General features: G+C 43.1%; 1 protein-coding gene and 1 long non-coding RNA gene across 7 annotated transcripts in view; one reads left to right on the top strand and one right to left on the bottom strand.

Moving 5' to 3' along the window:
• The window catches only part of ACAD10 (acyl-CoA dehydrogenase family member 10), a 40,753-nt gene that overhangs the window by 3,630 nt on the left and 11,776 nt on the right, over positions 1–25,347 (top strand). For all 5 annotated transcript variants that reach the window (XR_002137526.3, XM_019733875.3, XM_019733873.3 and 2 more), the window contains exons 2-12: positions 226–422; positions 3,330–3,478; positions 4,928–5,122; positions 8,343–8,501; positions 9,186–9,345; positions 10,935–11,076; positions 14,474–14,542; positions 15,966–16,147; positions 20,338–20,488; positions 21,954–22,099; positions 23,238–23,411. Coding sequence is in view for 4 of the 5 variants with exons in the window: in XM_019733873.3 (XP_019589432.3) it covers positions 226–422; positions 3,330–3,478; positions 4,928–5,122; positions 8,343–8,501; positions 9,186–9,345; positions 10,935–11,076; positions 14,474–14,542; positions 15,966–16,147; positions 20,338–20,488; positions 21,954–22,099; positions 23,238–23,411 (1,724 nt within the window). In the remaining variant the exon portion in view is untranslated. The remainder of the gene's footprint in view (positions 1–225; positions 423–3,329; positions 3,479–4,927; positions 5,123–8,342; positions 8,502–9,185; positions 9,346–10,934; positions 11,077–14,473; positions 14,543–15,965; positions 16,148–20,337; positions 20,489–21,953; positions 22,100–23,237; positions 23,412–25,347) is intronic.
• Positions 5,334–25,347, bottom strand: part of LOC148757337 (uncharacterized) — a 53,075-nt gene continuing 33,061 nt past the window's right edge. For both annotated transcript variants that reach the window (XR_016022405.1, XR_016022406.1), the window contains 2 exons: positions 14,431–14,579; positions 5,334–6,391 (listed from right to left, as the gene is read on the bottom strand). This is a non-coding gene — a long non-coding RNA (uncharacterized LOC148757337). The remainder of the gene's footprint in view (positions 6,392–14,430; positions 14,580–25,347) is intronic.

The raw sequence follows: 25,347 nt of genomic DNA, 5'->3' as shown, positions 1-25,347 counted from the left end.
CAGGGGCGAGTCCCAGTTTTCCAGCTTGGGCAGTTAGGTGACTGGTGGAGCCTTTTACGGAGCTATGGACCCCAGAAGGAGTAGTCAAGGAGGCCAGAGATACCGAGTTTAATTCTGGTTGTGGTTTGAAGCGTTGGAGGTCAGTGGAGATGTCCAGTTGGCATCCCTGAGCTCCAGGGGGGAGGTCTGGATTGGAGGCAGACTGCCCTGTGCCTTCTCACGCAGCCTTGGCCGCAACATGTGCATAAGGCGGCTTTTCCAGTCCCCTCTCCAGTGGGCTCGGAGGGCAGCCTTCCTGAAACACAACCAGTGCAGGCACCAGGGAGCCCGGCGATGGACTCGTTCTGGAGGTGGCCCCTACAGAGCGGTGATTTTTGACATGGGTGGAGTTCTTATTCCGTCTCCAGGGACAGTGGCTGCAGGTGAGCTCTTTGTTCTGTTTCATTTTTGGAGACTAGGCTAGGGGTGGGGGAATAGAGGGTATAAGGGGAGACAGAGGAACATTTGGGCAGCAGGTTGTCCCGGTGGGTGATACTCTGGCTCTTGAATCAAATTTCAAGCATGACTTAGTCGCTGAGATACTCAGCAACTTGGGCAAATTATTCAACTTCTCTGAGTCTTAGTTTCCTCATCATCAAATTAGGGCTATTAATAGTACCTACCTCCCTCTGGGATTTGAGGAGTGTGAAATGAGATAATCCATGGAGAGCACTTGCTTAGCACAGTGAGTTTAAATTCTCAGTAAGTGATGAGCTGCCATTGCTATTGTTATTGGTAGAATTTAACTGCCTTTCCCTGAGAACTGCTCCTCCTGAAACCTTGAATGCTGAAATCTCCCTCTAAACCTACAAGATCAAATCTCTAATCTCTAATCCTTTCTTTATCGGCCCCTCCTACTCAATTAAGTAGGAAAACTGACTTCAGTTTGATTAGTTTTGGCTTCAGGTGTTGGAAAACGTAACCAAGCCATGATGGAAACAAGGTAGAAGTTTACTTGTTTTGCACATGAAAGCCCTCGTTCTGGTCTGGGGCTAGTGTGATTGACATCAGGGACTCCAGCTCTTTCTGTTGTGCTGTTCTGTGGAGAGTACTCTTCATTTCCCGTTTCATCTCATGGCCTGTCTTGGCTGCTCTACCTCCTGCCATTACATTCTTATTCCAGCCAGCAGGAAGGAAAAAGGGCCAAACAGCTGCCCCTGTCCCTTTGACTTCTATCGTGGCTGGTTGGGCAATTCTCCATGCTAAATCAATTCAAATCCAGGTTTTCTATGCTCCTGGGTAAAAATTAGCCAGCTATGCAAACTGGCTAAGTCAGCAATTTTTTTAGCTCCAGCTGCAGCTGGGCCCTCAGCCGCTATTTTTTCACTCATATTCGTCTGCTTTTACCACAGGGCTATTCCAAACTCTCCACGAGTCATCATACTGCCCCACCGCAAACCTTCATACTTGGCAGACTGCTGAATCCCCTCTTTCACAGAGAACATAAAGATCACTGAGCAGGAATTTTCTTGACTTTCTCCAGGATATCTTAAGGACCTATTCGCTTCTCTCCACTCCCCCTGCCTCAACCTGTTTATATCCCTGTCTTCTCCCACCTGTGTGATCACACCAGCCTCCTAACTCCTCTCTCTGGCCCTCTGGGGTCCACACCCCCCCAGAATTCCTTTTCTAAAACACAGATCTTATGCATTCACTCCCCTGCTTCAAATCCTTGAGTGCCTGCCCTTTGTCCTTTGGGTTAAGTCTAGAAGCTTTCACCTGGTCTTTAGGGTCTCTCACAGTCAGCTGTCGTGTCCTTGTGTCACACCATTTCCCACTGTGTGTCCACACTTCAGCTGCCACAGACTACTGGATATTCTCTAAACTTGCCAAACACAATTACAGTTCTATGCCTTTGCAAGTTCTATTCTCTCTGCTGGCAATTCCCCTTCCCTGCCTCCTCTGCCCGTTCAAATCCTATTCATACTTTTAATGACAACTATGGATCTACCATAGTTGACTTCACAAGCCTTTGATTAATATACATTTAAGTTTCTAGTTTTTTTTAAAGGAATTCTGCACAGCTTTGTACATAATCGCTGTTTACTTTTACAAATGTATCTGTGAGAGAAATTCCTAGAAGTGAAATTACTACAGCAAATGTGTGTGCATTTCAAGTTGTGCTCTCCATAGAGGTTGTGCTTATTTCCACTCCCATCGACAGGCCCTGCGAGTGCCAGTTTCCTTACATGCTTGCCAACGCTGAGACCATAATAAATACTCTACACTTTAGTTCTAAAATTAAAGAAGTATTACTATTTGGATTGAGTTTTAAAAATCTTGGCATTCTCAGAAGAGAATTTGAGCATCCATCAAATTGGTAACATTGGTTATTTTTGAAGTAGGGGATGGATTGTCATTTTATTTTCTTTTTTATACCTTCTATATTGTCTGAAATATTTTCAGTGCATAGTCACTACTTTATCAAAACAAGAGATAGGGGCGGCCGGTTAGCTCAGTTGGTTAGAGCCAGGTTAGAGAGCTCTTAACAACAAGGTTGCCGGTTCGATCCCCACATGGGCCACTGTCGGCTGCGCCCTCCACAGCTAGACTGAAACAACTACTTGCCTTGGAGCTGATGGGTCCTGGAAAAACACACTTAAAAAAAAAAAAGAAGAAGAAAAAAAAAAGATATATGTAAAGTATATTATGTCTTAGGTATAATTATGAATACTATCTATATGTTTGCCCCATAGTAGCTGTATTTTAGAAAGACCAAACCACCTTGTACAAGAATAAGAACCCCTGTCCAGATGTTTCCAGTGTACACAAATGCCACTGGCTTAGCTCGCTATGGACAGAAACTTTCTCCTTTATTTCACAAAGACAGCGACCCCCAAGTGCGTGTTTCCGTGGACCAGCTGCACTGCCATAAAGGATCACTCCAGTTTGCAAGGTGAAGGGCTTGTGTGGAGCGCTGGCAGACTGGCTTCCTATTACCTCACGCACTTGCTTGCTATGCGGCCAGGACTGTGTGAGTGAGCTAATGTATAGGAGCCAGCTAATGAGAGCCCAGAGCAGAACATTTATCATGCAGTGTCCAGATCATCTCAAGCAGCTGCTAAGGATGGAGGCTTAGTCGCAGTGTCCCCTCAGTCATACAAATTAGATTGCTGTGCCCTTGGAGATCTAAGGCTGAGATTTCGCGTTTCCTGTTTTTCCAAATTCCCAGCAGAACCCACATGGCACCACAGCAATGCCGCAGGAACTGATATGGGAATCCCCCTGAGCTCTCTAAACCCAGCTGTTTGTTGATGTGTTTCATTTACTGCACATTTTACTTCCTGTAGAATGGGAGATACAAAATCATATCCCTCCTGGAACTATATTGAAGGCCTTGATCTCAGGTGGCGAAAACGGGCCCTGGATGAAATTTATGAGAGGAGAGATAACAAAACAGGATTTCTTAGAAGAATTTGGGAGACACTACTCTAAAATGGTGAGCGATAAACATACTTGAATTTCCATAGCCTAGAGTAGTGGAGGTAACACTCATCCGTATTTATTAAACTGTAAATAAAGAAGTGAAAATCTAATAATCCATTCTATGTTTTTAAGCTATTTTTTCTCTTCCCGGGTACTCAACTTTAACTGCGCATATGAATAAGTAAAAATACTCCTTATTAAACCCCTCCATCAGCTATTGTTGATCTGAAACAGGAAGTGTCTGCATAATGGCTTTGATCAGAAAGCTTATTTAAGGCAGTAATATTGAGCTTTTTCACTGTACTACGCATGTTTCTAAGTTCTTTTATTTATATTAACTCATGTAACCTTCACAATAACCCTGCTAAAATATAATTTAAACTATACGAAATAAAGTTCTGTGCACGGATGGTGGTGATGGTTGTGCGACAGTGAATGCACTTAATGCCACTCAACTGTACACTTAAAGTTGTTAAAATAGTAAATGTTATGTTTTGTATATTGTACCACGATTTTAAATATATACAGATAGACATCGATATCTATCTATCTATCTATCTATCTATCTATCTATCTATCTACATCTGGAAAATGTTATGCTAAGTGAAAGAAAAGAAGCCAGTCAAATAGGACTACATATTGTATTGTTCCATTTATAGAAATGCCCAGAATAGGTAAATCTATAAGAAACAGAAAGTAGGTTAGTGATTTTGTAGGACTGGGAGTATTGGAGGACGAGGAGGGGCATGGGGATGGGGAGGGCCACTGTGGGGATGGGATTTCTTCTTAGGGTGATGAAAATGTTCTAAAATTGACTGTGGTGATTGATGGTTGCACAACTTTCTGAATATATTAAACACCACTGAATTGTACAGTTTAAATGGGTGAAATGTATCTCAGTAAAGCTGTTATAAAATGTGTGCGTGTGTGTATAAAATAGCAGACTTGCCTTTGCAGATTTTGAAACAGGATAAAAGTTTTCAAAACCCACACAGACTGAATTTGAAAACAAAACAAAAATGATTAGAAACTGAAGCTCATAGTGGTGATGCTGAGGTAATACAAAATCATTAAATGTCTTTGGATCATTAAAAATTAAATTACATCTGCTTAATACACTTTTTAAGAGTTTAGTGTATCCTCTTATGGTATCCTGTTAACTTTTTAAAATTGACAATCCATGAGTGAAGTTAAAAAACTTACTTAAGTGGAATATTGATATAAATAGCTCCATTCCCTAACCATTATAACTAATTCTAAGTCACTTTTTATAACTTACTCGCATATGCAGAGTTCTCACGATGGCCAAGGGAAAGGATTCCTGCAGGCACCAAGCCCGAGGCCAAGGCTTTTACTGCCCAGTAGCAGTAGGAAGCTGGGAATGTATATTTTTCTCTGTTGCTGGTGAGCTGTTTTTACTCAAAATGACTTCTGGTTCTCCTTTCCCCTCCCCCATTCTTAGTCAAAGACCTCTGTGCCTGTGGACTCCTTTTTCTCCGTGCTGACCAGTGAGCAAGTGGCAAAGCCGTTCCCAGTGATGATGGAAGCCATAACTCAAGTTCGGGCAAAAGGCCTAAAGACTGCAGTCCTGAGCAATAACTTTTATCTTTCCAGCGGGAAAAGCTTTTTGCCCCTGGACCGGACACAATTTGATGTGGTAAGCTGGAAGTGACCCCAAACAGTAGTCAAAACAGAATCTGTCCTTGCTTCAGGATGCAACATTTAGCTGCCTTGTAGCAGGTCTTGTATTAATGGGTTTTTTATTCAGACTCTTGACTAAGTTAGGTTTAGACATAACAGGTTGAAAAGAGGATTTTAAAAATATCACTGAGCTTATAGCAAAGTCAGACATTTATGGGATTTGATAACTGGTTGAAACCTCAGCTTTAGAGACTTCCTTACATCCTGGCTTTGAACCTAACACAAGCACTTCCCTCAGCCCTCACATCTTAATGGGCTCTTTGATCTTTTCTCTTCAAAGGCCAACCTGTTGCCCTCCATTTCTATGGCATTAATCCTTAGACCAGCACTGTTCAATAAGCTTCCTGCAATCACGGAAATGTCCGATGTGGCTAGCCACATGAGTAACATATGGCTACTAAGCACTTGAAATGTGGCTGGTGCCACTGAGGAACTGAATTTTATTTCCTTTGAATGAATTGAAATGTAAATAATCACATATGTCTAGTGGCTATTATATTGGGCAGTGTGCGCAGTGTTAGACTATCGAAGTACACTGAGAAGATACTGAGCCAAGATACGGTCTTCTGTGCCAGGTTATATCTCTGAAGGATTCCCATTTCCCTAAGAGAACACAGATCATTATCCTGGGATAGGTATGAATTATTGATAGACGACTTGCTTAAACTTCAGTCATTCAGAAAACACGTTCTTACTGAGCAGTTACTGCATGCCGGGCACTGGCTGGGTGAGACGGGATACTATGTCCAGTGTGATGGGCACGGTCCCCGCCCTCTGGAACACGCCCTTGCCCATTTCACGTGCTCCGTCGCCACATGTGGCTAGTGGCTACTATATTGGAGGTGTAGCATTTCCGTCACTGTCGAAAGTTCTCTTGGATAGTGCTATTTTAGAACATAAGGTCTGGTAGAATCGACAGGCAGAAATTCAGAGCACAAGTGTTGGAAATTAACCTGCCTACCTAATGCTGTTTTCACCTTCTATCTGTTCCCTCCTTATAGGAAGATGGGCAGAGATTCAGTTCTCTCCCCTCTGGACACTTGGCCTGGGCCTTACCTGCTTTGATTGTTGGTTTCCCCACTGGGCTGGGTCACCACGTGGCACTCCTCCAAGCCCCTCCCCTCGGGGTGCTCAGGAGCCTCCCAGGATTCCAGTCCTGTCTCTGCAGCTAGCGAGCCTGGTGACCAGAGATGGTGGCCTTGCTTCCCTGAACCTGTTTCCTCACCTGTAACACAGGAATAGCAATTTCTTTGTTGTAGTTAGCTATGTGGGCCCCAGGGGACAATGCACACCAAGTGGTCTGCAATGCCTGGCACATATTCAGTGTACAATACATTGTGATTGTTTTTAGAGATCCCTTCCCTCAAGTGCAGCTACAGGAATCTTACGTTCTTCTGAACCGTTAAGTGGGCCAGGCTCACGTTGGGCCCTCCCACTAGAAGCTTCTTTAAAACAATGGACTCGTTTATTCAGTCTTCACAGGCTCTGTGGCACGTGCTTTCCAGTAGCTTTTCTGATGGGTTTTCATATGGTAGGTCTGCAGGAGAACTGGAGTTTTAAAAATACATTTCCTCAAGAGCGAGGGTTTGTTAAGGTGTTTGTCCTCTAAAGCTCTAAGGCAAAAAAAAAAAAATTTTTTTTGATAGAAATGAAGATAGTGTAACCACTGCTATGATCTGTCAACACGCGGCTGTTCCTGAACTCTTCACTATTAAAGGAGTCTGTCTCTGCTGAGGTGTATGGACCTTTTTAAAAAATTTCATCTAATGTTTTCATTAAAAAGTTTTTTACATTAGTTTTTATTATGAAAGAACACATTACATAAAATTTACCACCTTAACTATTTCTAAGTGTTACGTCTGTTCACATGGTTGTGAAACAAATCTCCAGAACGTTTTCATCTTGCAAGGTAGAACAGAAAGAGAAGGGCAGGGATTTTATCAAACTTAAACCTTAAGAGTATTTTTACTTCCCCAAACATAATCAGCTACATGAAGAGATGTCTGCTTGTCAGAACTTGGCTCCATTCCCCTAGGCTCACGCCCTCTCATTTCCTGTCTCAGCAGGTACCTTGCAGCTTCCCCGCAGCCTGATACATTGATCGGTGTCTGAAACCCCCGGCTTCTCTGCTACCAACGACTGACATTTTCTTTAGAAGGAGCTTCTTTGTCTTCTTTTAGCTCATTCAGGAAGACTAAGTAGAGAAGGTCTAGTTTACTCAGGACATTTACTTACTAGAAAGGACAGTACTTATCCAATCCTGAGTAGTGCCAACATGGAGTAGAGAGAGGGGCCCTCAGGTCTGTCCTTAGTCTTGGAGAGCAAGGCTCATTCCAGGAGTGAGGCAGGGGTTTAGTTCTCTTAGGACAGACCGGAGGCTATTGGTTATGGCTGTTAGGGCCATCTGAGGCCCACTTCATAGGAGATTAGGCCCTGGGACTTCCAGGGCGTTGGTGGATCAGAGCTAGCCTGACACTGACAGGGCTTTTTCAGGGTTCTCTTTAGCCCTCAGTAGCCCCCCTGGTTCCAGATCAGGTACACAGTTGAAGCAAGGCTGCCAGGATGCAGGAGGCTCTTTGCAAGTAACCTACTTGCATCACCACTGATGATCTCTGGTGTCAGCCCTCCTGGGGGATTTATCCACATAAATTTGAGTATGGCTGTTCTTTAACTTCTGACATATAGACATTAAAGTCATGTGTCATTTATAACAGTAAATAGTGTCTGATTTCTGGAAAAAAATGGTGAAATACTTTCCCTACAGCTGAAATGTACAGCTTTTGTTCTGCTTAATATCTGACATTAGCAAAATGCTTTGTCATTTTGGAACTCATTCAAGTTTCACAACAACCATTAAGATAGATAAGAGGGCTATTAGTATTCCTATTTTACTGATGATGAAACAGGCCCACTGTGGCTTCACTGTTTGTACAAGGTCATCGTATCTGAACTAGAACTTCAGTTTTCTGAGTTTGCCCGCAGGTTGTAACCCAGTATTTCCAAATTACTCAGCTTAAAAAAAGCAACACCATTTCTATCATAATACTCTTACGTCACTTGTTATTAACAAATCTGAACTGTCCTCCTCCTGCTCTTCTTATAAAAAAATATACCAGCGTGCACGTGGGAGCACTGCTTTTGGGGACGTTTATCTCTCCTTTCTGTCCCTCCCTCAGGTTGTGGAGTCCTGCCTGGAAGGAATCTGTAAGCCAGACCCCAGGATATATAAGCTGTGCTTGGAGCGGCTCGGCCTGCAGCCTTCTGAGTCCATCTTTCTTGACGATCTTGGAATGAATCTCAAAGCAGCTGCCAGCTTGGGTATTCACACCATTAAGGTAAAGGTCACTAGTTTTTGAACCCCTACTGTGTGCCAGGCACGAGTGGAAGCATTCCTGTGCATTCCTCTTACATTCACAGCGATAGCTGCCATTAGTGGTTTGCCCCCATGTTGCCGTAGTCCTTTTATTTTTCATTAGTTATGAAAATGTGTGACTAACTGCTTGTATTTTCAATGGGAAGTAAGACAGACTCATACTAAGAAGGCAGTTTGAGAAGAGTTACACAAGGAGGTGAATGGCAGGCCCCAGACATTTGGGATGGCAGTCAGGCTGCCCTAGTGACACTCTTCTGGGTGGGGAGCCAGCAGCTGCCAGCCACACGGACCACCCCATGTCATGGCTGTGAAGCACGAGAAGCCACGTGAGAAGGGGTCTCGGTCCAGCCTTCCATGCTTGAGTTTCATTATGAAGCTGACGGGCCCCTAGGGACAGAGTAGACGCCACGGCACAATATTCTGCCGTCCCGCATGAGGGAGTGTCATGGACTTTTAAGTGGCACTCTTCCCAGCACATAGCAAGTTTAATGTGGAAACTCATTGGCTGAGTATCCTGATGCCAAAGTCGTTGCTCAGAAAACTGACTTCGTGGGTATTTCCCTCTGAAAACGACCTTCTTAGAAAACAGACAGGAGGAGAGGTCAGGGTTCACCGGTGGCAAGTTCAACATTTTCTTTGAAACCAGGTGAATGACCCAGAGACTGCATTAAAGGAATTAGAAACTCTTTTGGGTTTTACATTGAGAACGGTTGTTCCAAACACTCGCCCTGTGAGAAAGACAATGGAAATTCCAAAAGATTCCTTGGAGAAGTACCTCAAAGACTTACTGGGGACCCAAACCACAGGTATTTAAGTTTTTGTATTTCGGTAACTCTTTCCAAGGCTCAGCTTGCCGTCTGGTTCTCACTTGCAAACCCTGGTGGAATGTGCTGGAGACAAAGAGGCAACGTGATGAGGAAAGCAGCCATTGGGCGCCGTGGACCTGAGTGCTGCTTTCAGTTTTGCTTGGGAAAAAACATTAACCCCCTTTTATATGGACCCCCCGCAAAGTGTACTTGCCTGCTCTTCCACCTGAGAGTGTGTGTGGCAGCAATCACTGCAAATGACTGTCACTGTCCAGGGGACGAACTTGGCGACTGCAGTGTGTGCCCAGGGGCGTTTAAGTGTTTTTCATTCTTCTGAGATGACAGCTTGTTTGTAAAGGTGACTTAAAAGTTGCATGCATATAAAATGTGGCAAACTTGCTCCATCTCTTTAGAGGCCCTACCCTTATTCTTCACATTCTACCCTGAGAAAAACAGGTGCCTCCTGAGCTTCTGAAGAAATTTCCACCTGGTGATAGTTTTGCCTCATCCATTTGATCCTTGAAAAAGACTTTTTGTATGAGCGTCACATGCTGATGTTTTCCAGAGATTCTATGATGTTTTCCAGTATTCTTAGTGCCTCCACAGAGCTGAGGGGCTCCGCCTCCTACCCAAGTACTAACCAGGCCTGACCCTGCTTAGCTTCAGAGACCAGATGAGATCAGCGCATTCACGGAGGGATACCTGTAGACGAGGGGCCCTTGCTGCCCAAGCCAGATAACTCAGGCAGACTCCCATTTCTTGCTCTTTTGACCAAGTGAAATGAATCTATGGCTCAGGTTTGTCTTATTATGAAGCAGAGGGCTAACTAGGATGTGTCTGCCAAAGAGTTCAGCCTGCGGAGGTGGGAAATTGCATCTCATGAAAGCAGCTTTGGCTCAAGCTGTAGGCCTCTGCGGAGCTCTTTTCAGCTGTCACACCAGCGTCAGGCGTGGTTTGGCTGAGAATGGGCTAAGGGACGCACAAGGGCACTTTTCATTCTCAGGCTTAAAGCATTCCGTTTAGCAAGATGGGTTGCCATGACTGTGCTTGTGCTTGATAAACAGAACTAAAAAGCTTTTTTTCATGGAGCAGGAGTTGGCAAGAAGGACAAAATTGGACACTTGTACAAAGTGTGAATATTATTGTGGTGTAAATCCAGTGGCCTTTGCCACACTGTAGTGACATGTGATTCTGGACCCATGCTGGTGGATTATGCCTGGGGCTCAATCACTTCTGGTACGCGGGGAGGAGGTGCTTTTCTTTTTTTTTCTTTTTTTTTAAACTTATTTATTTAAGTGTGTTTTTCCAGGACCCATCAGCTCCAAGTCAAGTAGTTATTTCAATCTAGTTGTGGAGGGCGCAGCTCACAGTGGCCCATGTGGGCATCGTACTGGCAACCTTGTTGTTAAGAGCACCGCGCTCTAACCAACTGAGCTAACCGGCCACCCCTGAGGAAGTGCTTTTCTTACAGTGCATCCCAAATCAGGATTTCCTGCATCCCCAATGCTGAACTCCTTAGAGAGAAAGAATGTCTTTCCAGGTGTGCCCTCCAGAGCTGGTTTGAGTTGTCTTTGTTTTCAAACTTGCAGGAGTGCTGGAACTACTTCAGTTTGATCACGGGCTTTCAAATCCAACTTACTACGTCAAGCTGGCTGACCATCAGCTGGTTCTGAGGAAGAAACCCCCAGGGACACTCCTTCCATCTGCCCATGCAATCGAGAGGGAGTTCAGGTAACTTCTCAAGCCCAGGCGCACTTGACAACCGGCCTCTGCAGCGCAGCCCCTGAGCAGACAAAGCAGCACTCCAAGTGCCTTGAGACTTTTAAAACTGCTAGTCTGACTCTCCAAAATGATTTCAAATAAGAACATGCCACCTAATTTTATTCTTAAGTTTCTTTTCTTTTCCATACCTAAATCTGTAGGAGACTAGACTTTTTTGGAACTTCCAGATGCAAAAAGGCATTTTTGAGATACTCTTTAGTTTTACCATTTAGTCTTCAAGACCGTAAGACCGTTAGTCTTAAAATCAGTCTATCTGTGGGGCGATAGCCCGACAAGTGTGGCCATGAGTTGACAGTTGTTGAAATGGGGTGATGGGTACCTGGGTTTTTTTTTTATATGAATCTCTCTACTTACATATGTTTGAAAGTTTCCATAATAAAATATTTAAAAGAAGAAATGTATTACAGCTCATTCTAAATAAAATAGTCTGCTTTGCAAATAGGAAAATTTAAACGTAGTAGGTTGAAAAAAAAGAATGAGCTCCAAATCTCTTGGAGAATGACTACGGACCCAATGAATGGGCTCCAAGGTGGGGCTTCCTCTCCTGACAACTTCCTCTTCCTCTTCCTCTCTCTTCCGTCCAGCCTGTTATGCTCTGCAGAAGGAAAGTTGCAGAGAGTAGTAGGGACAGTGCGATTGTGGCTCCTGGCCCCTTGTTCTTTCCGTTTACTGTTTCTCCTCCACACTTTTTGGCTCCAGCGATTTCACACGTCTAAGTGTTGCAAGGACTGATGACTGACAATTACGAAGCCTTGGGGGTTCATCAGAGGAGAAAACCTACAGCTATTCCTGAACCCTTGTATATGTTCCCATATAACAGCAGGTGTGTGTTCATAGAAGAAAGACCCTAAAATGTAAAACCACCACTCTCTTATGCATCCTGCTTGTGAACTGTCTCTAACCATTCCCAGAGGTACTGAGGAATTCTGCAGTACTAGAATGACATTCCAGAAATCTAGGAATGCACAGAATTTCCATTTTAGTAAAGGGATAAAATGTGCATTTGAAAATGAAACCTAATACAGTATCTGTTTCTAAAATGCCAAATGTAAATCTGAACAACTGTTTTAGAATAGAGTATAACACAATTTATTAAAAACCTCAGAATAGTCATACTTTTAGACCTAATAATACCAATTAGGAGATCGCTCTTAAAAAACATTCTAAATAGGGAAAAAAGCTATATGCATTAATATGCTAACCACAGTGTTGTTTATAATAAAAAATTGAAAACACCCTAAAGTTACAATAATTGGGAAATGATTAAATAAACCTTGGTATAGCTACCTGTTTCAACAACAATAATAGCTAACACTTAGTGACTGTTTAGTATGTACCAGGCACTATAATAAATGCTTTGAATTGTTAACTCAAAGCATTCTCACAACTCCACGATATGTTGCTATTATGATCCCCATTTTACAGATGAAGAAAGTGAGGCTTAAAGAGGTATGTTATCTGAGTGATGGAGTCTGGATTCACACCCAGGGGAAGTTCGGGATTCCACAGCCCGGCCTTAGTGATGATATTATTGCCCCCAATAAAAGTATGCCTATAATAACATTAAAATGTGTGATAAAATTTTAATGTAATAAAAAACAGATACAAACTATATATAGTATTCTTAACTATTTTTTAAGACTTATGAATTGACACAAAAAATATTGGAAAGAAACAGATCACAGTGTTTACCACGGTCATGTCTGGGTCGTATGTTAGTGGTATTCTTCAGTTTTAAGTGACAGAAACCCACTTAGCCTGACTTAAGCATAAAAAAGGAGAAGAGATGGCAAAATTTATTGGCTTCATAATTGAAATAATGGTTGCACCCAGAGGCCCAAATAATGTTACCAGGACCCATTCATTCTCTCTTCATCTCTTAGCTTTTCTTTCCTCACTAAACCCCGTGATCGTTCCAGCATCCCTCCTGAGATTGACTCATTTGCCCGATATGGTCACCGGTTTGTGCCCAAACCAATCTCTGTGGCCAGGAGGATGCAGTGTTCAGATTGGCCATATCTGAGTTTTATGCCCATCCCTGGAACCAGGGGTTGGGACAGTCCCACCCAAACCACGTGGGACTACAGTGGGGCAGAGCTGTTTCCCAAAGGACAGTTTAGGTGTTATTATTAGGACACGAAGGGGGAAAAGAAAATCAGGCAGGCAACAGCAGGAGCTAATTATTAGTGATACGACTGCAGAGTTATTTTTCTATTTAAAAATGTATTCCTTACATGGTTCAGAGAATTTACCAGTAAAACCACTGGGGCCTGGTGTTTTTCTTAGGAAAAGGTTTTTGACTATGAATTCAATTTAATAAATATTGGGTTATTCAGATATTTTATCTTGTTTTAGTTTTGGTAAGCTGTAATTCCCAAGGAATTTGTCCATTTCCTCTAAACTAACGAATTTATTGTTCATAATATTCCTTATTATCTTTTTAAATGTATGTAGGCTCTATCTAGTGATTTCCCCTCTTTATCATTCCTGGTATTGATTGATAATTTGTATATTCTCTCTCTCTTTCTCTCTCTCTATCTGTCGTCAGGCTAGCTAGGGATTTATCAATTGTGTTGATGTTTGCAAAGAACCAATGTTTGGTTTTGTTATATTTTTCCGTTGTTTGTTTTCTATTTCTATTTCACTTATTTCTGCTCTTTATTACTTTCCATCTACTTCCTCTGGGTTTATTTTTACCTTCTTAAGTGTAACCTTAAGTGATTGATTTAAAATCTTTCTTTTCTAATATGAGTATTTAAAGTTATAAATTACTCTCTGAACACATCTGCATCCCACATATTCTTACATGTTATAGTTTTACTATTATTAGTGTCTGAAATATTTCCTAATTTCCCTTGTGATTCCTTGTTTGACCCATGCTTATACGGAAGTATGCTATTTAAGTTCCAAATACTTGGGCTTTTTCTCTGATTATTCATGGAGCTACACCAGCTCTATTAGGCTTACCAATTGCGTGGTGCTCCCCCTTCCATCTGTTTGGTTTTTTTTCTTACTGTTTTTCTATGTACATTTTTATATTTAAAGTATGTCTCTTATAGATAGCATATAGTTAGGTCTTACTTTTCTATCCAGGTATGACAATTTCTGTCTTTTAATTGGAGTGTAATAATTGATATGTTTGATTTACGTCTATAATTTCACTATTTCTTTTTTGTTTGTTCCATCTGTTGTTGTTTTTTGTTGTTGCCTACGTTGGAGTCAATTGAATATTTTTAGAATTACATTTTAATTTCCGCATGTACTAATTTTTAAGTCAAACAAATAATTGTAAGAAAGTCTCACCAATTCAGCCAGCAGTGATGCTCATTTTGCTTTGTTCTGGCAGGATAATGAAAGTCCTTGGGAATGCTGGAGTACCTGTCCCCAAAGTTCTTGACCTCTGTGAAGATTCCGGGTAACGTCCAGATTTATTTTTCCATTGCATATTCAAGCTGCAGAAGAGAAAAGCCAATATACTAACTGAAATTCCAGTTTGTTACAGTAAAGACAAATAACACTGGGGTGAGAGAGAAAAGAGACTTTATAGCAACCTGTCCTAGAAGTTCTTTAAGTTATCCTGAAAGATAAAGAAATGCTTGCTTTTGTAAGAATTAGTAGAAAACATCTTTTTATAACATAAAAATATAGATCCACCTAGTTTTATGTTGTTTTTGTTTAATTATTTTACTTTAGTCTTTCTAAACTGTTTTTAAACTGCTTTGTAATACGTCTGTCCCTTTTCCCCAACTTTTTAATTATGAAAATTTGGAAACGTACAGAAAGTTGAAAGAAGAAAAAAATAGTATAATGAGCACCCATTTACACTTCATCTAGGTTAAAACACTGTTGCCATTTTGCCACATTTCCTTTCTCTATATATGTGTATGTGTGTGTATACATGTACATATGTATATGTGTAGTCTATATATTAATTTTATATAAATAGCAATGATTACATAATAAAATAAGTTTATATTTTGTAAAATAAATAAATATACTTTATGTATATATAAATTATTTTTAACTAAACCTTTTGAAGTAAGTTTCAGGCAGCATACATCTCCTAAGAATAAAGACATTTTCTTTCATAACCACAGCAGAATTGTTATACTTAATTAACTATAATTTAATAATATAACAATATCTAGCACACGTTCAAGTCAAGATAAAGTTCTAACGGTAAAAATTTCAAAACAACTTTTTAGAGAAGTAAACTGATTTCTAATAATGACTAAAAAGATGAATTAATATTTCAGTGTGTCACCCTAATACTATTGGGTGGTAAACTCATATGTTCCATTCATACCACTGGATAATGATAAAAATAACAAAAAAAAGAAGGGGTATTTACTGAACCCTCATTGGAACCAGACACATATGCCAGGCACTCCATATATATTTGCTCTCGCAATTCTCAAAACTACCCTTTAAAGTTTTACAGATTAAAAACACCCCAAATCCCAGAGAGGTTTACTAAGTCCCACATGATCACACTGCTAGGAAGGGGTAGAGAGGGGACACCTGGTTCTGTATGGCCCCAAGGCCCCCCCCCACAACATGCTGCTTTGCTATATTACCACACTGAAACCCATGCGATGGCTTCTACCAGTGGACCAAAGAGAAGAAAGGTGTGCTGGCCAAGAAGTAGGACAGGGCTCTGTGTGGGTGGGGGGGGGTGGGAGGGGGTCCTTCTTACTCCCTGTGCTTATGTGCAAAAGATAAAGGAAATGTCTAGTAGTTGGGGTCTGAATCCTTCCCCAGCACTCGGCATACACACAGGGCGGAAGAGCAGTGCCACATTGTGAGCCACCGAAACCCCCTGTCTGTGTCCCTCCCAGGGTCATTGGCACGCCCTTCTACCTGATGGAGTACTGCCCCGGCGTGGTCTACAAAGACCCTTCTCTGCCAGGCTTGGAGTCCAGCCAGAGGCGGGCCATATACACTGCCATGAACAGAGTCTTGTGCAAAATTCACAGTGTGGACCTTAAGGCTACGGGCCTGGAAGACAACAGGAAACATGGTGAGCGTGAGGCTGCTTGTCTTTCGTGTTGAGCGTTTCCTCACTGTTGCCTCTGCTTCTGGGATTTGCATGGTTGTCAGGGTGTTAACACATCAGACGACTGGGAAATGTGAGTTGGGCTTATTAGCTTCCTACTTGGAAATCCCGTTTATTCATGGAGGTGTTGCTTACCTAGACATTTTGTCCTGGGATAAATCACTTCATGGACTATAGAATCTCTTCCTTGCAACTTTTATCTCACTAGATCATTTAACAATTTCCTTTTTTGGATACTGGCCAAGGGTCTTTAAGATACTTCTCTATTTTTCACCCTTTCCCTTACTCTTTTCAACAGGCATAGATTTTTTAAATGCCATTATGCCAATGTGTTTTGTTTTTCTAATGTCTGAGGGTTCCAGCTGCTCCTCATCCTTGCCAGCATTTGGTACTGTCAGGTGTTTTCTTTTTTGAAGTGTAGCGTTCGATGAATCTTGACACAGGCACACAATTTTATAACCACCACAACTGTCTCCATGCTTTTGCGTGCAACAACTTCAGCACTAACCAAAGACTCACTCACTGGTCAAGATCTTCTGATTCTTGACCAGTATGGATTCCTGACCATAGTCAAAAAGAATCTCTGAGCTAAGCAGCCTTTTCTTTCTCTGCCTTTAACCAAAATATGCCTGTTTTCTGTATGAAAGGCTACACTGTGTCCAAAGTACATGAACTTCCTAACACACTTCTGCCGAGTTCCCTGACGTTCCCCACTCCAGAGGCACGTGACCTGAGTCCCCAAAACTAACAGTTTGAGACGCTTTCCTACAACGGAGCAGGCTGGCCAAATTCTTAATGCAAATTGAGGGGTCCTCACTGCCCCACCCCTGCCAAATAAAAGCAGATCTTTATCATCCCCCCATATTCTAACCTGCTGATCAGAGATACACACTCTGTGGAGGTTCCCCTCCATCTTGGTGGTCTTCGTGGGAAATACTAATACTAAAAATGCAGTCATAGTGTATCTGAAGTTCACATTTAGGTGGGCGTCCTGGATGTCATCTGGCAGGCCTAGTGACCAGTAAAAGGGCCAACAGGCAAGGACAACAGATGACGCCTATATTGATCCATTATTTCAGATGAAAAGAGTACTGGGCCAAAAGCCAGGTACTAATTTATGGCTGACCTTAGACAAGTCCCATTATAGTTTTCTCAATAGTAAAGGTTTGGTTAAAAAAAAAAAAAAAAAAACAGCCCCGGCTCCCATATAGGGCTGATGTGAAAAGCTGATGAGCTGGTACCTATCCCAGTGCTCTGAATGAAGAGAAAGCCTTAGGCAGATGAAGTGATGGGCCCTGTGACCTCCCGCCATGGCCACGGAGAGAGAATCACTTATGGGAGTCTCTCCCGCTTGCTGTCTGAGTGAACCTTTGCCTTTTATTTTCAAAGTGGACTATTTTGCCGCTCTTTCCACTGACCTATTAGCACAGAGACAGAGCAGAAATCTGATGTGATTTCATGTGACCCAGGGCCAGCCTCCTGGGCCATGGACTGTGTTTTGAGCCTGAGAGCATAAAGCAGCTTCGTTGTATATCAGGTTCACTGATCTAGCTGCACGGGCATCAGATCGTCCTTTCCAAGAATCCTGCAATTGCTCAATTATGTCAGGAATCCATATTATGTCAGGAATCCCTGCTCGGCAGGGCATTGGCTCTATATATACAGAGCGTACCAAAAACATGTATACACATTTTAAGAAAGGAAAATTGTATTAAAATTGTAATACTCAATATATACCGATAACAAAAGATGAAGACCCGTCACGTTTGACTTCTGCAATTACAAGATGTGCTCAAAGTGGTTCCCATCAACGTCCAGACACTCTGATTACAGCGAACTACTGCTTGAGCAACGTTGACCAAAGTGTCCACTTGTATACCTTTTATTGCCTATATATAGACATATATGTCTATATATATAATACACATACACACAAATAGTGATATATGTGTGTGTATATATATATATATACATATATATATATATATCTCACTTTGTGTAAAAGGGGGTGTGTTTAAATATACTTAAATGTTTGTTTGCACAAGTGAAGAATATCTCCAAAAGGAAACCTAAGAAACTCATCACGTGGGTTGCCTTTGGGAAAAAACTGCTGAGTGGCTGGGCAGAGGTAGGAGAAAGACTTCGCTGCATTCCCTTTTACTTTACTTTCAATCCATGGGAATGTATTGTCTGTTCAAGAGAACACATTTAAATTCGTTGAAGAAAAGAGCACACAAACATGATTTCTAATCAAAAGGAACTTTTGACAAAGATCCTTTAGGTAGAGTCTAATTATCACAAAGAACCTTTCCGCCAAGGCCCTGCAGGGAGCATAAATCCTCTTTTCTCATCCCAGAGGGTCAGGCTGGCCGATTCAGTGGCAGGAGGCCTGCTAGGGACCAGTGGCCAACAGAGCCAGAGACTTGGGGACAGCTGCCTCTGCTTCCCGTGAGAAGGGAATGTGAGCAGCACTGAGTTGGTGTGTATGGGGTGGGGGGGTCCCAAATCCACACAGGAGAGTTTCTTGAGGGGCTCCTTCCACAAAGGCTCCACTCCCATGTTTTTGTATTTGACTTATTATGATCATTTCAAACTTACAGATGTATGCACTAGTACAATGAATAACTATCTATGCCCACTACCAATTTTAACAATGGTGAACTTTTGCCATTTCGCTCCTCTCTCTCTTTATATGTGTGTATGTGTGTGTACGTGTAATTAACAAAGTTCATTCCTACAGACTTCAGTCTGCATTTCCTAAGAATAAGGACATTCCTCACTACCATCATCATTACCATTCCTCAGTACCATCACATTTACCGTTTTCCCAGAATGTTTAAAACCCAGTCCATAGTCACATGTCCTCATTATCCCCCTTACATCTTTTACAAATGAATTTTTTTTCTTCTTTCAAATCAGCATCAACCAAGGAACCTAGCACAGCACCCCCCATACCTGTTTTTTTCCCAGTGAATTTTTTAAGAAACCAAGTCAGTTGTCTTACAGATTTGTCTCGATTATTTCCTTATGGTTTCATTTACTGCTGTCTTCTATTTCCTGTAATTCTGAAAACTGGAAGTTAGCCCTAAAGGTTTGATTTGTTTCGGGTGATAATCCTGGATTTTGATCTCCACGTCTCAGAGCCCAGCTGGACCCTCTGAAGGGCAGTGTCTGGATGCTCTGCGTGTGCAGTGGACGCCACAGAAGGAGCTTGGTCTCTCTGTCCTTGTCTTCAAACCCTCTGGGGACCATTTTTCTCTCAGATGAGGGTGAGGGCCTGGCTTAGAGCCAGGGACCTGACAGGTGGTTTATTATGAGTTATATTAATAGTGACAGTTAGTAATTGTCAATTGACAGTAACAGTGACATAATAATGGCCGCCATTCACTGAGCAGCCTTCTGTGCCAGCTCTGTATTTGGCGTGTCATACACAGATTTTGTTTAGCCTTCACGACAGTCCTACAGAATTTAGATATCACTACACTCACACAGGAGAAGCAAGGGTGGCTCAGAGAGGTTAAATCAACTGAAGACCTTGACTGTGAGCCACGTTAACTCCAGAATCCCTTTCAGTGTCCAGTCCCAGAGGTAACGTGCAAGTTCCCAACTGTGGTATCTCTTGGATTTCTCAGCAAACGACTGAATAGCAGCAAGTACTCACATAATACTTATTACATGCCAGGAACAGTTCCAAGGGCTTTCCATACTTTATCCTCCCAACAACTCTATGAGGACCATCTCATCAATGAAGAAAAACTGAGGCCCATCCAGGTTAAGTGACATGTCTGAGATCACAGAATAAAGAATGGCAGAGCTGAGAGACCCAGGCGGTCCGGCCTCAGCTTCCATGCTCTTAGCCAACCACTGTTTAGCCATAAAGGGATTTCCTAACAGCTATTAGGAAGCTCATAGGACCGCAGAGAGGGCCAGGGATCAGGCCTGGAGGCCACGTGGCTGGGAACAATGCCCAGCTCACTGATCCAGCCAAGAGAAAACAGCCAGTGGCCTCCCCTTGGGGTGGCGGGAGCATCCTGTGGGAAATCTCCAGTCATAAGATGATGATGCCACAGAGCATTACAAAGGCTTTTACGGCACTGGTTAATTTTTGAAACCATTGAAGGTTGTTGGAATGGCTCTAATCCTCTTTCTCTCAGGGGACTATATTCCACGTCAGGTGCAAACCTGGATTAAGCAGTATCGAGCCTCAGAAACGAGCACCATCCCGACGATGGAGAGGCTCATCGAATGGTTGCCGCTCCATCTTCCCAAGCAAGAGAAGACCACGGTGGTGCACGGGGACTTCAGGTAGACACGAGGATGGGGCAATGTTTAGATGGGAAAAATGATGGGAAGGGCCTCTGAAGGGGAAGTTAAGCAGCTGGTCTTGGCGCCATTTACAGTTGTGAGTTATTCCCATTACAAGATCTCCCTGTGCATGGCCTTTTAAGGCAGGGTTTCTCAGCCTTGGCACTATTGACATTTTGGGCCAGATTTTTCTTCTTTTTTAATTTTATTGGGTAACAGTGTGTCTTTTCCAGGATCCATCAGCTCCAAGTCAAGTCATTGTCCTTCAGTCTAGTTGTGGAGGGCGCAGCTCAGCTCCAAATCCAGTTGCTGTTTTCAGTCTAGTTGCAGGGGACGCAGCCCACCATCCCATGTGGGAATTGAACCGGCAACCTTGTTGTTGAGGGCTCGCGCTCTAACCAACTGAGCCATCCGGCCGCCCCTCCGGCAGCTCAGTGGCTGCTCGTTGTCTTCAATCTACTTGTGGAGGGTGCAGCTCACTGGCCAATGTGGGAATCGAACCAGCAACCCTGTTGTTCAGAGCTTGCACTCTAACCAACCGCCCCAGACCAGATAATTCTTTATGATGGGGGGCTGTCCTGTGCAACCGGGGCGTTACTACCACCCATAGGTCTGAAGGTACAAGCATGTGCTTCAGTTATTACTACCGCATAAAAAAACCCTCAAAACTGTGTGGCTGGAAATAATGACAGCAGTTATTTTGCTCCTAGATCTGCAGTCTGGGCTTAGGATATCTTGTGTCACCTGGGGTGGCTTCAGGCTGGGGGTTGGAGGGCTCACTCAGATGCCTGGCACTGGGCAGAGCACACATGAACAGCTGGACTCCTTGGGCCACTCTCTGTCTCTTTGCGGCTTCTCACATGGTCTCCCCAGTATGGCAGCTTCTGGGTAGCTGGACTTCTTACCTAGAGGCTCATGGCTCCAAAGGTGTGTGTTCCAAGAGCGGGGGCTGGGCGGGACCTGATCACCTTTTCTGACCTCGTCTTGGGAGTCACTCAGCATCACTTCCACCTGCATTATATTGTTAGAAGCAAGCTGCTTCAAGAGGCGAAGAATCCAACTCTTTCTTTAGTGGCAGGAGTGTCAAAGAGTTTGCAGACCTGTTTTAAAACCATCACAGGGAAAAGCCCAGAGAGGGTAGCCGTGTGGAGAGAATGCTGGTAGGCTAAAGCTGTGGTCCTTGGGAGAGGAATACAGCCAGCCCTCAGCTATCTGAGAGGGAGCTGGCAAATACATAACCCCTTCCCATCTCCTGCTGGTGTCCCCATTGGCTGAGCCCCAATGAGCCAGTGGGCAAGGGAGCACGCTGGTGGATGTAGACCTGCCCTGCAGCTGAGGCTCCTGGGCACTGAGGGGCCTGGAGGGTAGGGGTGCATTTGGAGGGGCAAACAGAAGATGCCCAGCACAGGTACCCACTAGTGGTCAGTTTTCGTAGCCCTGTCTCCCCCTTCTGTTGTTTCTTCAGGCTGGACAACCTGCTGTTCCATCCAGAAAAGATGGAGGTGCTTGCTGTCCTTGATTGGGAACTGTCTACCTTAGGCGACCCCCTTGCAGATGTGGCCTCCAGCTGCCTGGCTCACTACCTGCCCCCCAGTTTTCCCGTACTTCGAGGTAGGGACTGCTGTGGGGGAGACGGAGGGACCGAGCCGGCTCCATTCTCAAAGCATTCGGGCAAACTCAGTGGAAGTAGCTGTGATTGGGCTGGTGCATGAACTTGACGTCCTGGTGGTCTGGGTAAAAAATGCAGTTGGGGTGCACTCCTGTCGTAATGGGGGTAATTGGGTATAGCGAGTATTTTAAATGAGAAGGATGTGCATACAGGTACCTCATATGCTTCCACACAACTAATTTCTATTTAATTTTTTAAACTCAAAGATACAGTTCTATTTTCAAAACTTTAGAGCCAACAGATAAAAAAGAAAAGTTAAAATCATCAATAGTCCCAGAGATCACTGCCGAACTTTTCATTCTGGTCATCTTTTTTTCTATGTGTATACATACATATATACATATACACATATACTATGTGTATACATTTGTTTTAATGAAACTGATTATACAATTTTATGACCTTTTTTTCACTTTATATACTTTGGACATGTTTTCTTGCCATTAAATATTTCTTCTACGGCATCATTTTAATGATGGCATAGGATTTTATGGTATAGAATTAATCAAGACATTTGGTTTGATTCCTAATTGGATATTTAATTTGTTTCAAATTTTTTATATATTACACCCCCCACCCTCACAAAAAAGGCAGTGAACACCTTTGTAGTAATGTACTTACCTATATATATATAAGCTATACTCCTAGGATAAGTTCCTAGGAATGGAATATATTACATGCTCCTAAACCATGAAAATATTACAAATGAAGCAAGTTGTCACTTTTTCATAATTTGGTGGGATCTGTCTCTCCATACTCTTCTTTGTCAAATGACTGGTCGCAAATGATATGCATCCACCCTGAACTATGGTCCAGGTGGAATTGGAGGCCCCTTGCTCCTTCCCTTCCTCTGCTCCCAATTTAGTCTGAAACTTGGAGGCACCGATTAGTGAATAATGGCTTCGTGCCTGGATCCCAGCCATGTGAGGGCGGAAGAGCCCTTGAAATAATCAGCTGACCCTTTGAACTAGCTATGGAGCCAACTTCCAGGGGAGGAAGTGATTTTCAGAATGTAAATACTGTGTGGCCACAGGGGCGTGTGGGAGTCACTGACTGCCCAGGGGGGCTCTGTCACCACAGGTTTGAGTGGCTATGATTTGACTCAGCTGGGTGTCCCTACTGCAGAGGACTATTTCGGGATGTACTGTCGTCACATGGGGATCGCTCCCCTCGAGAACTGGAACTTCTACATGGCTTTCTCCTTCTTCCGCATGGCTGCCATCCTACAGGGAGTCTATAAGCGCTCGCTCACAGGTAATGGGGTGGTCTCAGTTTCTCCCCCTGGAAACAAACCCACCTGTGGCCACAGGCTTCAGAGGCACGGGTTTGGCCAGAGTCTATAAGATTCAGTGAATTCAACCATTTGTCAGTAAGTATATATCATAGATTATAGTCTTTAAAATAGTTAAACTTTTTTAAATGATGAAGATAATGCATAAAACATTTTAAAGTAAAATCATACAGGATAAAAATTTAGGTACTGAAAAATACACGTAAGATGATCACATTTTTATAAAACTTGGAGAGAAGACAGATGTACAGAAAAAATTGGGTGGCCCAAGAAACTGTGAACAGTAGCGTTTATCTTTGAGAAGTGGTGCTGAGAAGGAAGGAAATTGTTCTATATGATTGAATTTTTATCATGTCTGGTGTCTCCACGCTGTGTACGCTCCCAATCCGTTAGTCACTTAGTCGTCATCTCAGTAACCAGATTACTGTCAGGGTGTCACAGTGTTCAGGTAACCCTTATTTTACTTAATAACGGCCCCAAAGCGCAAGAGTAGTGATGCTGGCAATTCAGATCTGCCCAGAGAAGCCATAAAGTGCTTCCTTTAAGGAAAAGGTATGTATGTATGTATAGGAAAAAACAGAATATAGAGGGTTTGGTGCTATTCTGGAACATATCCGCTGTGGACAGGGGGTGCTATTATAAAAACATTCGATAAGGGGAAACAAAAAAACCCAACTATATGAACACCAAAATTAGTTCTGTACGTTTGTCTTCTCTAAACTCATTTCTCTGTTTGAACAGTTGAGATGTGTGGTATTTCCCTGGACAGTGGGTTTACAGAAGGAGCACTTGTTTCAAAGGCATTCTCTGTATGGTGTCAATCACAGGAGACGTCACTTCCTCTTTAGATTTGCAGGAGGGGGATGGTGACCAGAGCCCAGGGACTGAGTTACAGTCTGTACCAGTCCCAGCCCACGTGTCACTGTCCTTTATCAATAAACTGGTGCCAAAGACTAGGCTTCCTGTAGATGGCTGCTGTTACCATAGAAAGGCAAAACTGCTTGTGACTGCAGCTTAGGAGGTGGTCTCTTCTGCGGTGACTACGTTTGGGAAAATACACCAGAACTGATAGTTTGAAATCATCCCAAGCCCCTACAAGTGATTGTCCAAGAGACAAAGAAAGCATTGCCCTGAGATCGAGATCCAATTAAAGCGAAGAAAATTCGGAAAACATTTTGTACTCTCTGTTGTAGAAGAAAATCGTTATGAATAACAACGAGTTTCAGGGAGGTGTCTCCCTCATTGATGCGGCGTGTGCATTCTGAGTACTGAGGGGAAAGGTCGGCCCCCTCATGCTCGTCAGCCCTCACTATTATCAGTGACGCAGGGAAGGGCCTGCCTGGTCCCCAGGGTGCACCCTAGGGCTCGGATCCATCCCAGCACCTAGAAGGTGCTGAGTAGAGACTCGCTGAGGCCCAGAGGTCTGCATTGTCTGCTGTGTAGCAGGTGGATTTGGTGCCTGGTTTGTAAGGAATAGCAGAATATCTTTAACACCAAAACTGCATGAAAATGACTCTTGAGAAGCTGGCCATGGCAGAAGCCGGAAGAAAAACAGGCCTCTGTGAAGTTCCAAAGAGAATGGGGAAAACAGTCTTTTTAGAACACGATAATGCTAAAAATGATCCAAGAGAGCCTGCTGTAAAAAAAGCCCACCGTAAGGAGACAGTGTACACCCAGCCACATGGCTGGACCTCAGAAGTGGCAGGCTCGCTGAAAAGTCTACACACCCTGTGATGTATTTGTGACATTCCGGAAAACAAACTGTAGGAACAGAGATCAGTGTCCCCAGAGGCTGGGGAGAAGGGTTGGGTACAAAGGCACACTGGAGATTTGGGGATGGTGGGAGTATTGTGTACCTTAGTGGCGGTGGTGATTACCTGACCCACCTTGCAGAATTAG

This window comes from Rhinolophus sinicus, chromosome 9, assembly GCF_057876585.1.
Source record: "Rhinolophus sinicus isolate RSI-liver-muscle chromosome 9, RSI-T2T, whole genome shotgun sequence".
NCBI lineage: Eukaryota > Metazoa > Chordata > Mammalia > Chiroptera > Rhinolophidae > Rhinolophus > Rhinolophus sinicus.
This window is presented reverse-complemented; position numbering and strand designations above follow the sequence as displayed.